Genomic DNA, 17,472 nt, shown 5'->3' with positions numbered 1-17,472 from the left:
ATATAATAACGCGTATTTAATAATTACGCGTCTGCTATTGATATTCTTACCGTTGGTAACCAATGAAGGGTCGATTATATTAGGAAAGTATTCATGACAGCTAATCTGAGATTGTTACCCAAAAGGGAACGAAACATTTCAGTCGAGTTTCGCACGAAAAGATGCTTATATAAATGAATGAACACTTCATTTGATCGCAACTCGCTCTCTCTGAATATATTTAGGGCTCACAATTCCGACGCCGCTATGGTCGCAGCTCGTCCTGCTATCACCACCGCCGGTGATACAGAAGAGGAACGCAACAAACAGGTGATGCTTTTTCGTCGATTCTTCTTTCGTTTGTGTCCTAGGGTTTCATTCGTTCTTGATCGACGTTCCGACTCCGCTGTGGGTCTACGTCGTCGTTTTTCTCATCCGATCCCCTGCCTCCGCCGGGATGACGTCATCGCGCTGCTGTCACCACCACCTGTGGCGACGCGGAAGAGGAGCGCGGTGACGTCATCGCGGCGGAGGCAGGGGATCGGAACGGCGATTTGGAAACGTCTCCGAGCCCTAGGGCAACTCTGATATTTTGTTCCTCTTTTATTGTTTTGGAATTTCATTAATTCGGAATTACATCCTTTTTGAAGTTTGGGATGGGAGTTTCGGGGCATGTAATCGGAGCCCTTAGGCTATCAGGTCGGCGAGTCATGAACACGGTCTCACTTACAGGTATATCTTTTGTTAAATCCTCTTTCGTTTGTGCTCTAGGACAATAGACGTTATTAATCCCCGTTCCGACTCCGGTGCGGGTCTTCTCACAGTGGCTCGAAGCCCATCCTCTGCCTCCGCAACAAGGACGTTATCGCGCCAACTAATGACTAGAGACTCTGACTAGAGAGGTTTATCTCTGTCCGCGAAGCAAACAGGTATATGTTTATTTTATTACTCTTTCATTGTTTTGGAATTGGATACATACGAAGATAGAGCTTAGAGTTCCAGGAATGGTATGTTTTGCACATATAGACTCTACCTCGTGGAAAGGTTAGGTCTAATTACCTCTGTTTGTCATATTGGATTAGATTACATTTGAAATTTGTGTGGTATGATTGAATTTGCATCTGTTCGAATTTCATTTGTTGGTCTATAATTTTTTTCTCTTCAAAAACCCTTCTATATCTAGATGTTTTTTTCTTCATTATTCATATCATTGCAGTATTTTTTTTATCATGATTTTATTGGTCTATCTTTGCAAACTGAGTTCAGATTTTTGATGAATGTGTTAGGTCGCTGAAAATCAAAGATTTTTGTACATTACTGCCTCATCTTAGATGTAAATATTTTTTGTGATTTCAAAGTATCCTTCTAACGCAAGTAAGTCATACACATCGTCGATACTCAAAGATATGACTGGATTGTTGTATTTCTGCTGCGCAATAAAGTCGGTGTGAAAATATCTGTTTGGGTGTGACTGTTTGTGAAAATAAAAGTCAGTGTGAAAATATCTGTTTCCTGTTAGACAATGCATATCGAATTTGAGGAAGACTCATACCCAAGGGGATAGATATATATTCAGCAATCCGATGGAAATTAGCGGCAGGGGATCTTCGACGCAGCCGAGACCTTTGAGGTTTCTCCTCGCTCAATATTCTTGAAGAGCGTGTGGTGCGCCTTTTCAATATCTACTCATCATAATTGCTCATGTTTCCACGCTTGATATTCATTTTTATTCATCTCAAAGTGCTTTGATTCTGATTTGTGATATCAAGTTTGAGTATATATGGTGAAAAGAGTAATTAATATGGTAGTTACTTGGTTTGAGCAAACAATGATCCTGCAGGCAAAGTCTCCCTCTTTGACCACTCTTGTTGTTTTCCTGTTAGTGGTCAAGATATCAGGTTTTATTCAATCAGATTTTTTTTTTCTTTTTCTTCATTTCCTTATATATTCCTTTGTTTCGTCCTTCCTCGCGTAATCTCTTTTTGTCATGCTCTGAATTACCAGGACTTCAATAATCATTCTCCCTATTGTAAAGTCTGTGTGTTACAAAGCTCATCGCCACGTGACCCCGAGCCGTCCCCTACCTCGTAACTAGGATAGACCCACAGGTCCGTGTATTCTTAATGATATATTTTATGCTCTATTTTTGCCTATGTAGTTTCCAAACTCGAAACATTACATCACATTGTGCTTACTTTGCCTTTTCCCTCTTTCTGTGACATGGCAGTACATCTAAATCTTTTTACTTGATTAACTCGTACTTCTTGTTCTGATTCCAAGACCAATAACGATAACCGTCAGGTTCATCATCATCAATGAAAGACTTGGTAATTGTTTATATAATTTTATAATTTCCTTACTGAACTTTGCTTGAATGACCTAAGAGCTCCTTCGACCAACATAGCAACAACATTTCTTCATCTATAAAGCAATAAAACTTTACTAGTGTTAACAGTTTGCTGTTTGACAGTGCAGTAATATTTGATAGTAATAAAAGTATACTTTTTAGAGCACGATGAAAGCACCAAAGTGGAAGAGAACCCATCTGTAAGGAAACACCAAGAGCCCCAAACTGGTCACGGCGAAGACCAATGGCCAGGCTGTGATTGAAAAATCTCATCCCATAAAGTTGTGAGAGGTGGATCAACATGAAAGACATGTAACAACATTTTATTTTCTTTTATTGTTTGGGGATTGAATTTTTTTATTCTTTTTTTGTTTGCTCTAATTTTGCGGAATTAGAGTCTCCATCGCTGCAAAATTTGTCGCACGTGCCAGTTCATCACTGCTGCAAACCAGTCGTTGTGCCGGGAGCGTCAGGGTAATCTGGTTGTCGGCTTGGAGCAAGTGACCTGTGATTGAGGTGCTTCGGAATTGGAGACTTCTAACACTAGCGGGTATTATATAAGATATATATTGTGCTCTAGTAGTGCATTTATTTGTTTTTGCACTGTCTATGCCTTGATTGATTACTTTTTATTAATGATAAATTAAAAAGTTGGGTATTTATTATCCTTATTTAATTAGTGTGATATTGTTATTATTATTATTATTATTATTATTATTATTATACACCAGCTTAATGAGCACGCTATTATCATTCTAATGGCTCTAACAGGGTAACAAATTCAGTCCTCTACATATTTGATAAATTTGTAATACTAGACATTTTTTTACATCTACCATACTTTATGATCCTAATAACCAAGCATTGAGGCTTTACTTTCCAGGGTCTTATGATCCTAATAACCAAGCATTGAGGCTTTACTTTCGAGGGTCTGCAATCGGGTAATGGATCAATGTATTACTGTGTTTCTGGTTCTTTTGTCACCTTCTGATGAGCCGTCCTTCCTGCATACATACACCAAGCATGAAAAAGAAAGGCTCTAGTCTGATACTCTCTGATACATACAGATAAGAAACATGGTATTCCCACGGTTGCTTGACTGAATTAGAAGTTAATCTTGATGTGATTCGATGCTTTTTTTGTTGTGTTGCAAATGTTGTCTTAGTTGTGGGTTGTTCTTGAATTTTTGAAACTATTTTGCAGGCATCTTTGAAAAAGGCTCGAGCTTTTCCGTGCAGTTGAAGAGGTAGCTAGCTGACCATACCCTAATATCCTCATCCTCTTCTTCCACGCTTCAGTCCTGTCCTAGCCATCGCTATTCCAGAGGCACTCAGACGCCATGTCAGCGATGATCGAGTCAGGTAGGTCCCCGAAGAATTGGATTTTTCTGTATGCTATACTAGCTCCTGGTACAGCAATTGATTGACAATGTCTGATCTACATTTTGTTTTGGGGTGTACTCAAGGAACATGCTATCTCCCAAAGCTATATCAACTTTATCAGTGCAGTCAGCTTTGATTCCTTTCTGTTTCGATTTTTGGGTCTGAATTTTTAATCATATGGTAGCTTATTTATCTATTGTTTATCTAATCTAATTTCGCTAATACATACTGGGCAGTAAGTGGCATAGGAGTCCAGGACTTCACTTATAGAAGTCTGGCTTGTGGACATGTTGCATTCTCATCAGAATTTTTTGGAAGAGCTCTGGAAGTTATTGTATGCTATATATTCAGGTATAATCTATAATTTGTGAATTGATTCACCTGCCTAAACTTCGAACCCATTGGTCCGTAGATTTTATGTCGGGATGGCATACATTTCTGTGGGGCTTCTCTTGTACTCTAGCATAAAATATCTTTGTCTCTGTGATTGGTTGCTTTTATGCGGAGATGGTATGACTTTAGTTTTGTATCTTCTTCTGGGATAAATTGGGGAGTTTATGCTTGTAGAGAGATATTGATTTGTTCTTTCTATGAGGCTTCTAGTATCCGAGGCTTCAATTTATTTGGTCTCAGTATTTTCAGGCATTGTGTCTCAGCTTCTTCTATGAGATGATTCGTTTATATGTTATGGTCCCTCTCTCTAGTACAAGTTTTTCAAGGGACTAATGATTGATGTTTGAGTTATCGTTCTTGCTTGCACTTGGGCTTTGATTTGTGGGAACCCGTGTCTGTATAATCTATCATCTTCGTATATTATGTTTGTTGCTCTTAGGTAGAAACTGGTATGAACTTATGTAACAGTGGCCTTGATCTTAATTTTTCTTGGTTTTGTATTCTTCTCTAGTGGGAGTACGTTTGATTTTTGCGATGTTATTTTATTGCTCTGTTTTAGTCTAACATTCTACAGTCTGAAGGTTGTAGTCTAATTATAGTGTTATGTAGACAATGTGTAATTACATGTGGCTGTTTTAGCTCTGTATTTGGCTCGCTACTTGATCTTGTGGCTGTTTCCTTTCTATTCCTCTTTGCTTGCTATTACATGTGTTATGCAATAGTCTTTCTAGGCATTTATTTTTGTGTTGACTGAGTTGTTTATCTGAGACTTGTATGATTACTAATACATTGGTATGATAATCTTTTCGGGGGTTTGTTGGCTTCATTTATGTATGATCTTATTTTCACTGGATGTTTGGAGCACTTCTATTGTTTTTTTTTTTTTTTTTTTGTATGATGCTTAGAAAAATAATATATTTTTATTCTGGGTTATCTTACTTTTTTAGAGTGCAGTTTAGTTTCAGCTATATTAATTGTGTTTAGATTTCAGTAAGGTTTCAGCTATATATTGTACTGTAAGCATGGTATGTAAACTATACGATTCAAATTGATTAGTCGAAATAGAGATATTCAATATGATTCCTTTTTTTGAAAACTTAGATTTCGTCAAGCTGGTCAGTTTAATATTTCTATCAACTCGCTAAAACAGTTTATGATATATCCAGCAAGGTATACTACTTCATATGTGCCTTCTTTTTCTTTTCATTTTTTTGTCAGGGAATTAATGTAACCCTGCAAAGAAAAAGAACGGATACATGTTGGATTTTTGAGTTTTGAAAGTGCCGAACAGTCACAAAGGGGCGCGTAGGTCTGTAACCACGATTCACGAGTATCGCTATGGCTGGTTTTGTATGATTTTGGAGATTTATTTTAATTGATTTATTCGAAATTGGAGTACGATCTACAAGGAAACTTTATTGGAAAGAACAGCATCAAGGTCACATATGTCATCCCAGCGTCGTTTGAGAAGAAGACTGTAATCTGGAAAATGTTGAGAAAACTGGAAAACTTGCAGTTCCGGGGAATTTGGGTCTCTCGATATGCTACCGAGAACTCAAAGTGTCGATGGTTCAATGTCGGCTGGTGGAAAAACTGCCTTCTATTTGGTTACGCCGATCAGTTGTAGCAGAAGAAGCGTTCGATTATGCATTATGCGTTATATACTCAGACCACCATATATGAAGCACTGAATGGATTCACAAGTCCAAATAAATAGGTTGGTATTTCAATCTTTGCTTATAAATAGGTTGGTTTTTCTATTAAGTTTCCTCGCTGAAAAGAATTGCATTCACAGAGAATTAAAGTTATCGGGCTCGTTTCAATACTCCACAATCCCTCGACACTCCAACTTCCATGGGATATATGTCCCACTGTATGTCAACTATGCTGGATTCAGGTACAGTGCTTATTAAGCCATGAAAGGTCTAGTCTTTCTTAGTCCATTGTTTTGACTTCTTTTATGCTTTGTGCTTTCTGTTCATCTTTCTTTTAGTGTTAGAATTTGGAAGCTGTAGTTGAGTTCGGCAGTGAAGTCCATTCACTTGCTCAAGTTTGCACTTCTAAATGATATTTCATTAAACTCTTACAAATATTTTTGTTACTAGAAAAACTGTTATTGTAAATGGAAAAAACCATCAAATATATTTTGATAAATTAACAAATAAATTCCATTAGTTTAATTAAAATTTTATTATTGTACTTGCGTTTTCAATACTAAATATATATTCTTGAATCTAATAATTTTATTAAAGTAAATCTCTTGAACCTAATTTTTTTATAATTTTAAAGTCACCTTCAATTTAAAGATTAGTTACAGAAATTGATCTTGACTTCAACACGATTAACCCCCTTAACTTGTAATAATTTCAAGTATTTACCTTAAATTCTTAAATTGTTGCATTTACTTTAACCTTTTAAGTTTACGTAATTTTTTTAGATGAAGAAATGATTTTATTAGCTTCTACTGAGCATGAGTTTAAGAATTGATTTAAGCTATATGCAATTCCTAATTTTTGTCTTAACACTTGATAATGCAAGAAAGAAGTCGACTATATATAAATAAATAAATAAAAGTCAATGGTTCCATTCCATCGCCCATTTATTTATCTTTGGTGTCACAATCACCAACCTTCTGAAAAAGCGAGGGAAATAAATAAATAAAATTAAAAAATAATGTAAGCATCTTTAATGTTTTTCACGTCATAATTTCACCTATGGGTTCAAAATTAGGTCAAGAATTTTGTTACGAGAAATTGTCCAATTTGCCACAAATTTTATAACATTTTTCCACTTTCCACCAAAATGCTAATTTTTCCCAAAATACCACCAACTATGTCAACAATATTGACATCTATTTTTGCCCTTCACTATAAGATGTCAACATTGTTGACATAGATATCAACAATGTTGACATCTCGGTGACATTTTAGGAAAAATGAGTGTTTTAGTGGAAAATGAGAAAATATTATGAAATTTGTGGTAAATGGGTCAATTTCTCTTTTGTTATTTCAATAACGTCAATTAACATTTAAGTTTATCTATATATTTAATAAATTATGAGTGTTACCTCAATCCTGCTGCTACTTTAGTGCATAACACAAAGTACTAAAGCACGCGTGTGAAAAAACATGTAAGTTTTACTTTTACTTTCGTACAGTTTTTTTTTCCCTTAAAGATAAAGGAAGAATCAATTTCATCAACGGGTTAACCATTTCATTAACTTTAGTTTACAAAACCGTAGTGCAGGAATAATAAATATTTTTTATTTTCTAATTTGAAAGAATCAAGGCAAGTGATGTGTGTTTTTTTGTAATTTTCCCGCGCTACAAACATAACCTGCCAAGACCAACGCATCAAGGAAAAGCCTACAAAGGAATGAAGAAAAAAACACAGAAAAATGCCAAATCTCATCCCTAACAAGCATGTGAGAAACATAACTGTTTTGTTTGGATAGAAGAATGTGACAAGATTAGATATGTTAATTTTGGTCGCTGTGGGTTAGTTAGGTTTGAAGGTTTTTTTTTTTTTTTGAGGAAACGTGGTCGGAGCCACGGAATATCATAAAAGCCCTCACGTATGGCGGAAGAATACCGTGGTTACAAAGATAGTAGTGAAACAGAACCAAACGGTAAAGAAACAGAAAACTCAAACAAACAGGGCCCTAGGAGGCCGCGCGGGACCTCAACTCGCGATCATCGGCCCTAATGGCCTCTTCCGAACAAGGCGGGACTAAACCCAGCCAGGTCGAGGACGAGTGATGGTTAACCGCGTAGCGCGCTAGATTATGCGCAGCAACATTACAAAGACGAGAAATATGCAAAATGCGAAAAACCTCGAGCCCCCTCACCTCTCTGAAGATGCGGTGCAAGATCGTCCCAAGCTCTGTCGCAGGCGTCACGCCCTCATCGATCATCCTCACCACCCCCAAGCAGTCAGACTGGATCTCCGCTCTCCTGCCACCGACGCTGCGAATAAGCTCTATGCCCTGGAGGACAGCATACGCTTCCGCAAGTTGGGGGGAGAACCCCCTAGCCAGGAAAAGCGTATGCGAGGCGATCACCTCTCCGGTGTGGTTTCGGAGAATACAACCGACATCGAAGCCTCCACGGTCGCGAGCGAGAGCCGCGTCAACGTTAATCGAGAGGGTCCCGTCACTAGGAGGGGTCCATCTGGGGGTCGTAGTCACCCTCGTGCTCGTCGGAGTGTCCCCAACCGTAGCCGCTCTGTACTCCTCGAGGAAGCTCACCGTCCACTGGACTAGCTGTGGCTGGCTCCAAGCTGATCTCCCGGCCAAGACATTGTTCCTGTGGTTCCAAAGTTCCCAAATAATGGTAATGAAAAGCTCATGGAAACGAACCTCAAGGGTCTCCGTCGCTCTGAGGATTTTCTTGTCGCTTTGAAGGTAAGAGACAAGAAAATAAGTCATATATCAGTTTAGCTCTATAATTAAAGATTCTAATGATACCATATAATTGATGTCTGTATATTTTCTTTTATGGGGTCTCTTATTTATGGAAGCATGGTGTTCCCAGACATGCCAGGGTTGTTCATGCAACGACATAGTAGGTCCAATTTCAGATCTGAAATTAAAGGAAATAAGGGCTTGACTTTGTAGGACAGCATTTTGTTATGATGAATTTCTTTGGGATGCAAAAAAAAAATTAATAATAAGACTAAATATGTTTTATTGTCTCTTCAAGGATTCAACCAATGAGCAAAAAGCATTGGTAGCACCGGATCAAAATCTATATTTATACAAGAGTTTACAATTTTATAAGTTTATGATTTGCATTGCATGGGTTTATATTAATTACAATAATAATCCAATTGTCCCTTCAAAGGATTCAACCAACCAATGAGCAAAAAGACTTGGTAGCACTGGATCAAAATATAGATTTATACAATTTATGAGTTTATAATCTGTTACCTTTATCTTAAGGGGTTTTTTTCTTCATTATTTTAAAATCCTCATAAACTAGTGACATTGTATGCATGTGTTCTCTCAACTTTTTATGTGTATGCTGTCTTTAAACTTTACCCCTGTTATTATTTTTTCTTTGCATAATTAACTTAAATTTAATGATATTTTATTTTTTGAAACCCTATAAATTTAATATTAGAATGCACACACAAGTGGATTTTTTTTTCCTTATATATAAAAAAAAGTGAAGATTAAGGAAAGAGATTTTTTTAGAGTGAACACAAGTGGAAAGAGATGAGACATAGGACACAGTTAAAATTATTTTTGTCTTTAAACCAAAAACGAGCATTGTGTTGTGTAGATAAACAAGTTGACAAATGAGATGTAAAAGACGGAAAAGGAATGGTGTGTTTTATTATCCAACAGATATATAAACACAATGAGGACACATGTTGACAGCAATGGATGGAAAGTGACGAGGCAATATCACTCACTGTGGTGACAAACAAACCAAAAGATGTACGTAATTACGTATATCACTATCAAGAGTTTTATTCACTACTACTACTACGTGAGTGAATATAGGCAAGGCTTGGACCACAACAATGATAAGTCGATCAACAGACCTCATCATTAATATTTGATCTCTTTCTTTTTTAAAGTCCCACTATTTCCTAACGACTTTCAGTGTGTGTATATATATATATATATATATATATATATATATTGCATGTCACTTGCCTTTAAGTGAGCTCTAAGTTTGTGTATATTTATTTACTACTCTTTTAAGTTTTTGTGTATATGAAGAACTATTCTCGGCTTTCAATGACTACTTTATCTTGTTTCTACCCCATCATAAAAGCAAGAAAAGTGAAGAAAATATTAAGATAAATTCAATTTAGTTGCACTACGCCAGAGGAGAGGAGAAAAAGGCTCAGAGACAACTCAATTTATTCCTCCACCAACCTTTGCCCTCTCTCTCTCTCTCTCTCTCTCGTTTTAAAAACTTAAAAAAGCCTAAAATCCGAAGAAAAAAAAACATTAAAGATGTCTCACACGTGAAGACAACCTTTCTGCCATTCCCTACCCTACACATTAACACATAAATAAATATATAAATAAAGTGTTGTTGATACTTAATCCTTGATATTGTAAGTGTGAGAAAAGCTCCGGTTTTCATCAAAGAAACTATCATAGAAAGTTAGAAACAAGAGAAATATTCAAGTCTCCACTAAGGACGTTGCTTTGACTTTTAAAGTTTTGAAAATATAAAAAGAACCTTTTTTTCCTTTTGCCTGGAATCTGTGGATAATTGCTAGTCAAAACTCAAAACACCCCTGTAATGAAGTCAATTTACAGGGTGGTTATTGCAACTGGCAATACAACTGAGAGAGAATCCTATGAAAATGCTGAGCTTGACTGAAGGGTTAATATCAAAGAGAATTCAAAAAAGGGTATGCCCCAAAAGAACTGTTCTACAACAGTATCACTGACAGCGATTTGAGTATGCAATTGTAAAAGAGAAATGGAAAGTAGATTTATGGTAAAGAAAATATTGGATCATTGAGGCCTGGCTCACAGAAAAATACAGTCTCCATTGAAAAAGCCAACCCAAAAAATCCAAATTCCTCACATCTCAGGACCACATATGGTCCTACTTACTCACCAGCCAAATCCAACTTTGCAATTAAGTGATTTGCAAAGTTCTTTTTCCCTCTCTTTCACTTCCCAAATTTACACTTTTCCTTTCCTGCCACTATTTGAGGATTAAAAAAAAATAATAATAATAATCATGAACAAAGCTCCTTACAAAAGGGTCATTACTTGTTGTCTATGAGCTGCCAACTGGGCACGGCGCTTTCGACTGGATTATAACCCGAGCTCCTGAAGCAAGCCTGTTCAATGAAATTCACATAATGTCAATCAATGTCAACCATTTTTGGGTACGTTCAAATGTGAAGGCGGACAAATTATTCAATACTCAACTTTCTTCGATTTTGATCATTTTCTCCTCTTCTCTAAAGGAGTCTAGCCTCCTAGTTTCGGTTTTCGCTGGAAAGGGCTCGGTGATTCGTTTACTTGTCCCGTTTGACACGCATGGCGAGATTGTCTTTGAGCCATCGACTACACCGTCTGAAGAGTTTCTCGGTCGATCTGACAAGGGCGATCTCAGGGACTCGCTCCGCGGTTGCTTTGTTAGCGAGGCCTTGATTGATATCGGGATGCATTTAGAGCGCCCCGACGAGGACTCTTCTTGATCCTCAATCGGATCCAATTGCTTACTAGTCCTGAAAATAGGAACATGAAACTGCCAAAATAAAATCTCTGACAGCTGTGAACTATTCTTTCATACAGAGAACCAGAAAATCACGAGTAATTAAGCAATAAAAACACTAACCTGTCCTCATTATAGGACGATGAGCGCTTTAGAACCGAATGTCCATCTTCTTTGAGCATCTTAGTCTCAATCAAGCTCCCGCTGAAGTACTCCTTATCTTCCAATCTCAAACCCATGAACTTCGGATTGTCAGAGAGACAATCAAGATCCCCCATGATCACCGAAGTAGAGAACAACGGAGAAGAAAACTTCGAATGAGAAAACCGAGGCTTGTAGTTTGGAATAAAGCCAAAGCTATGATCTTTAACCGATACCGACCCGCAAGAGATTAGTTGCATCAGAACATTCGTGGCCTTGAGCCTCGCATTATGGTTCGGCATCTGAACCTCTTCCTCTTCGAGAACCCTAAAACTGTTTATCTTACTGGCGTCTGCCCTAATAAGGGACTCTAAAGTCTCGGTCTTCCCGGCAGACGATGAAGCACTTGACGTCGACGTAGGCGGTGAGACTAAATCGCTGCAGATCTCCGAGCTCTCTTTAGCCCTCAAATCCCGGCCTCGGCATTTCTCGCTGCAATCGGGCTCGGCCTCTGACGATCCATCGTCTGTCGAAACACCACGTGTACAAGTCTCTCTTGCCTTTGACCTCCTCGTTTTGTCCTCTGTCTGCGTTGACGCGTCGGCTAAGCCATCGCTCTTGTAAATTTTGTACTCGGTCAGGCTCAACGAGTTAGCCCACGAAGAGCTTTTCCCGGCTCTGGACTCCGGAGAGACACCGCCACGCTCGAGCGGAGGAGAGAATTCTTCTTCTCGGGACTGTTTCGTCTCTTTACCATTTAGACTCGACGAGGAAGACGAATCGTCTTGGCTTCTAGACGATTCAGGTTCGGGTAATTGCTTCAAGTTCTGCACTTTTACATTCGCAATGGGACTGAACCGATCTGGCACTGTAAAAATTTCAAAATTTTAACTTAATTGAATCATTCTGCTTATACAATTATATATTTTCATCCTAATTTAAACGAAATAAAAAAAAAGCTTTTATAGGCAATTGAATGTCATACAAAAGCCACACCTGAATTTGATTCTTCGAAAAGCTCGGAGCCTTTGAGGACATACTCGTTTCCATGGGCCGGACGAATCAGATCATCGTCACATAGATCATGCCACACAAATCCACTCTTATAGCTTCTACATTAATTCAAAGAATCCCTAACATGTTACACTCACACAATCAACTGAAAAAAGAAATCACCAACTTGAAAGTCAAAACACAAATTTCTCCAATTTACCTTTTGGAAGACCATGAATACATGGAAGCCATACCTCTGCCTCTCAAAGCATTTAGCCTCTCGATCACATCTGTGACATGACAGCTCAATCTTTACAATAAGGAAAAAACGAAGTCCGATTTTTTTTTTTCTGTTAGAGAGAGTGAATTACCTCTGAGGTAAAGACCGTCCGTGGAAGAGAGAGGAACTTCCATGAAATGAGGATGCTCGAGCTGGCGATTTCTGCAGAGATAGTAAACCACCGGAACTTTTCGAATCTGGTGATACTTCGGAGACTTCTCAGTCCAAACCTTGGCTCTCTCTGGACTCACTTGCCTATACTTCTTCATCCTCGTCTCCATTGCTATTCTCGATCTTCACCGAATAAGCTAGGGCTTTGATTCTCGAATCTATAGCCTCTGTGAATCAATACAGACCCAGAGAGAGAGAGAGATAGGAACAAAAAGCTCGGAGCTTGAGAAAAAGGAGAAGAAGAAGAAGAAGACTATGACAGCATTTAATGCGAACAAAAGAAGCTTTGAGAATCGAGAAGTATGAATGTTTGTGTTTTTTTCTTCTTCAGAGAATGTATTTTTTTCCTTCGGAAGAAATGTTGTTGTCTTGTTGAGACTTGAGAGGGCTATTTTTTTATGCCGTATGATAGTTTCTCAGCTGATAATGAATTCAATTTGCCAGAGAGAGACAATGACACAACTCTCTCTCTCTCTCTCTCTCTCTCTCTCTCTCTCTCTCTCTCTCATTCCTTTAAATAATTTGTTACTTAATTTTAGTAGTATCACTGATTAGCAAGTAGCAACAGCATCAATAAGACATTAAAAATTTATAATAAAGGAGTATATATTGTATTATTAATTATAATATTTATGTTGTTTTATTCATTCTTTAAATATTTTTTTTTGTGCCGTTGTGATGTGCGTGTCTAGTAGTGATGATAATAATAGAGACTAGGTCATAATTTTAAAGGATAATTTATTTTTCTTCCTCTTTATTGTACTATTTCGCTTAATTTACAAAAGGAACAAATTTCTGGTAATCTATTTGACTTATATACTACATTTACGTTAAATAAACAGGTCAGCATTCGAAATCGAATGAGGAATAAAAATTGTTGCTGTTTTACTCTGCTTAAATGCCAAACATGGCATAGTATAAACATTTAAGAAGGGGATTAAATGAATGGTCAACTAATATTATTAACAGGTTGGTTTTTGTTTGAATCCTCATTTGCGAAACACGGACAAAAAGAAAACGAAAGAAGGACGTGGCATGCATAACATTAACCATTTTTAGCGTTTGATGCTACATGACTAAGGGACTTAGGTTGAATGATCATCGAAGTCATGGGTTGAGTCAATTTCTAATTTTCTATCCACGTAGTGTAACCATAAGCGACATGGCTGCTCGCTGCGTAAATTAGTTGGTTTGATTAGTTGAATGTTGGTTCTTCGTCAATATTGTCAAACATCGACTCTTCATTAGTTATATTAACTAGTTGTGTCAATGTAGACGATTGTTTGACTCTCTTCATTAGTGACATCAACTGGCTAAAGTCGTGAAATTGAGCTTTGTCTCTTCGGCAATAAGCTCGAATGAGCTTGAGATGTTTCATAGGCGCTTATACTTTGTGGAGTTCCAGTCAAACATGAGCTCAATTATCACCCTTGACCAATGATCAAAATCGACGGGTATATCATGACATCTCGTCAAGATTTCACGATTTCTCATGTATAAACAGTATCGTTTTTAATTTCTTTTTGGTTTCCGCGATATATCACAAAATTTTAAAATGCCGTAAATATCAAATACCGCATGTATGTTGTCATTTGCTTACCAAACAATATTCAATTTGCTCATGTGATTCTTATGAGCTCTTAGCTAGTATGCCACTTTTGACTGTTTTCTCGATGTGAAATCTAGATAACAAGTTTCGAGTTCATACTTACAATGGGTAAACATTGGTACGTTTTTTGAATTTCGTAATGCAATCTCAGAATTTAGGGTTTTGATGCTTTTTAAGGGTTTAATGTGAATATTGTTTATTATTATTGTAGAAATGTGATTATTAAGTTTATTTCATTTCCAATCCCTAAGCTTTTGTCGAGTTTCGATGATGTATTTAATTTTCAGTGAACCACCGTCACTTTTTTGGCCCTCCATTTTCCAACGAGAATAAAATTTATAAAATCTTTTAGCGCAAATTGTTGAAATTCGTTATTGTGAAATTGATTTTTTTTTTCTAGGTTTCTATGTGATATGTAATCAAGTATGAAATGCATTTGATAATGAAATTATGAAAAAGAATTATGAACTGTAATGTGATTGCTTACTCTTGAACTGTGATTAGTGAAATTGTGAATTATGAATTGAAGTACTTAATTTGTTGTATTCAAAAACTATTTTTTGTTTGGACATTGAATACTTGTTGTATGAAATTTATAGCAATTGATAACTACTTCAGTATTTGAAATTATTCCAACTATAAACGCGTGTATTGAGATTTGAGAATGTTATAACACAAAGTATTTATTCTCGGGAAAAAAAAAAAAAAAAAAAAAAAACCTCCCCTCTTCTAAAGAAAATATATATTTATTTAGAAAATTTAAAACTTGAGCTAGACAACTTCTTTTTGGCGCATCTCTAAAGTTTACGAAATTTTATAATTTTCTATTACTGCATGTGTTTATTATATTCATTATTCCGCTACTAATTTTAGTTGTTGGTGAATTTTCATGTCCTACAAGAATCATGTGATGCTTTAATCTTTATAACTAGTGTCCTCTTTTTCACTTAAAAGAAAATATTTTAGGCTTCTTTAATGACAATTTACGAAAGCAAGATCTATTGGTAGGTTTGTAGGCTTTAATCTTTACGTCCTTTGGATTGGATCCATATTAGATGGTCCTCGTCTCAAAAGGTGATGAAGTGATCTAAGATCTTTCTTGGCCAAATCATAGAAATTAAAGTGAAAATAAAAATCAAGTAATGACTCCTTAAAATCTCATATTGAACCATTTGAATTTCTCACTCAACATTTTTTCAGGTCATGTCTTGCCTTTTTCCCCTTAAATTTAAGTATTTAAGGTCTCTTAAATTGGTTGAGCAATACAAGAAAAACCTAGTATATATAGCACGATTGAATTGAATTTCAAAGACTTGACACACGATAACAAAGTAGTTGACCCTGGACTTTGGAGCGGGTATTATTAATAAGCTTTCAAATAAATAAATAAAATTGGGAATGTGACTTTCCTGTGGACTGAAGTCTGAACTGAAAGTTGGGTGGTCCAATAAAACTCACTGTCTCATAGCATCGTGGGTTCTAAATCAATATCTCATCTTCTTCTATCATCTCACATATTCATATCCTAGTGTGGTCGTCTATCTGATCTTCCTCTACATTATTTAAAGAGATCACGCAGTTTTCTCAATGATAATAAAGTTTAAGAGAATAAAAAAAATAAACTGGCACATGGCTGGACATAGGAGCTAGGTAGATCTGGAGTGTGGACCATGTATATACACAGTGAAAAGCACGTAGTTGACTAAAACGAGTTTTTGAGACATCCAAAAAAAAAAAAAGAGTCGGAAAACTTTCACTAGAATTAATATAAAATCATAAAACACTATTAAATATACGAGAATAGCATCTTAACATAAAATTTATTATAACAACTTATGTCGGAAGTAAATTTGCCAATTTACGAATTGATTCCAACAAATGAATAAATAAGTAGCACATTAAAAATTTAGCACACATAAAACTCTTTAAAAAAAAAAACCACAATAGATTCAAACAAGCACATCATGCGACCATTAAAAAATAACTCTTTAGCATGTATATATAAAAACTTAACAAAAAAAAACTCAAACCATGATAATAGAAGATGTCTAATTCTAATCCAAACAGGTTAAAAAATAAGCAATAATAAAATAAAATTTTCACAACCACAAAACAAAAATAATATAAAAAACCCTCCTAATTGGTGCAAAATAAGACCCCGTCGCACCAGAGTCGAAGGCACGATGAAACTGGCTGAGGCCACTACCTGCACCAATTTAGGGAGAGTAGAGTTGCAACGTTTTTTTTTTTTAATTTTTTTTTAGATCTTACTTTTGTTTGTTTGGAAAGAGTAGAAATCAAGAGACGATACACATAACTTAATCCATAATATGATTGTGTAGTTTCTTAGAATTTCTTAATTGGAGCAGTGTTTCTTAGAATCTCGCGGTAGTCGACAACGTGGATTTACGGTAGAAGAAAGAATAAGAACAACGACGACATACTATTGGATAAAAACCCGTTGTTCGGAAGAAATTACTTTTCTCTTAGAAAATTGTAAGTGAAACACATTGTTGTGTAGGTCATATTAACATTATTTTACGAATAATTAAATATTTTTCTGTGATTTTTAACGTAATTTAATTGGTAATTTCACACCACCTCTAAAGTAAAAGTTGTTAATTCAATCCACGGTCGATGTCTTTAAAAAAAAAAAATTAAATATTTCTTCTTTTGGTGGCTTTTTTTTTTTTTTTGCTAATTTTGATATAACTCGACTATTATTTTAGATTTGCTTTGTGCTAAGGGGGCTTGATGAACCCCAAAATAATTGTACGGAAAAAGAAAGAAAATGGTCGTTAACATTGTTGGAAAGTGCTATCAGAAGATTGATCAAATCGTAGGAAATTCGTTGACACTTTCAAGGATTGAAAAAGCACCACATATTGCAAAAACATGTAACTTTAATTGTGTGGAAAAACTTAAAGCCATTAATGAATGTGTCGCCCTTGTCCTCTAGCTCACGCAACCCACTCTAGGCA

At 36.3% G+C, this 17,472-nt stretch overlaps 1 protein-coding gene and 1 long non-coding RNA gene across 14 annotated transcripts; one reads left to right on the top strand and one right to left on the bottom strand.

Annotated features, from left to right (window-relative positions):
• The first annotated feature begins 319 nt into the window (after positions 1-319).
• On the top strand, positions 320-6,268 carry LOC149382179 (uncharacterized). 11 transcript variants are annotated; one of them, XR_016293948.1, is made up of 13 exons: positions 320-711; positions 804-908; positions 1,499-1,609; positions 1,820-1,877; positions 1,984-2,087; positions 2,207-2,306; positions 2,450-2,617; positions 2,722-2,876; positions 3,210-3,405; positions 3,530-3,687; positions 3,945-4,059; positions 5,320-5,818; positions 5,897-6,267. It is a non-coding gene; the product is annotated as an uncharacterized LOC149382179 (long non-coding RNA). The 11 variants fall into 11 exon arrangements; XR_016293947.1 differs by having other exon boundaries at positions 1,820-2,087; positions 5,897-6,268; XR_016293944.1 differs by having other exon boundaries at positions 1,499-1,877; positions 2,489-2,617; positions 5,897-6,268.
• A 3,632-nt stretch (positions 6,269-9,900) lies between these two features.
• LOC149382178 (UPSTREAM OF FLC protein (DUF966)) lies at positions 9,901-13,243 on the bottom strand. Of its 3 annotated transcripts, none has more exons than XM_089600943.1 (7): positions 12,803-13,243; positions 12,652-12,721; positions 12,435-12,550; positions 11,421-12,306; positions 11,009-11,310; positions 10,847-10,917; positions 9,901-10,772 (listed from the first exon to the last, which is right to left on the bottom strand). In XM_089600943.1, exons 1-6 carry the CDS (start codon positions 12,990-12,992, stop codon positions 10,892-10,894), a joined length of 1,590 nt encoding a protein of 529 aa, XP_089457069.1. In that variant the 5' UTR covers positions 12,993-13,243; the 3' UTR covers positions 9,901-10,772; positions 10,847-10,891. The 3 variants fall into 3 exon arrangements, with proteins under 3 accessions (XP_089457069.1, XP_089457068.1, XP_089457066.1); XM_089600942.1 differs by having other exon boundaries at positions 9,904-10,778; XM_089600940.1 differs by having other exon boundaries at positions 9,916-10,917.
• Positions 13,244-17,472: the final 4,229 nt, after the last annotated feature.

Source organism: Urtica dioica, chromosome 11 (genome assembly GCF_054948205.1).
Source record: "Urtica dioica subsp. dioica isolate 48M chromosome 11, U.dioica_male_clone48M_v1_H2, whole genome shotgun sequence".
NCBI lineage: Eukaryota > Viridiplantae > Streptophyta > Magnoliopsida > Rosales > Urticaceae > Urtica > Urtica dioica.
Note: the sequence above shows the minus strand (reverse complement) of the source record. Positions and strands in the feature narration are given on the sequence as shown.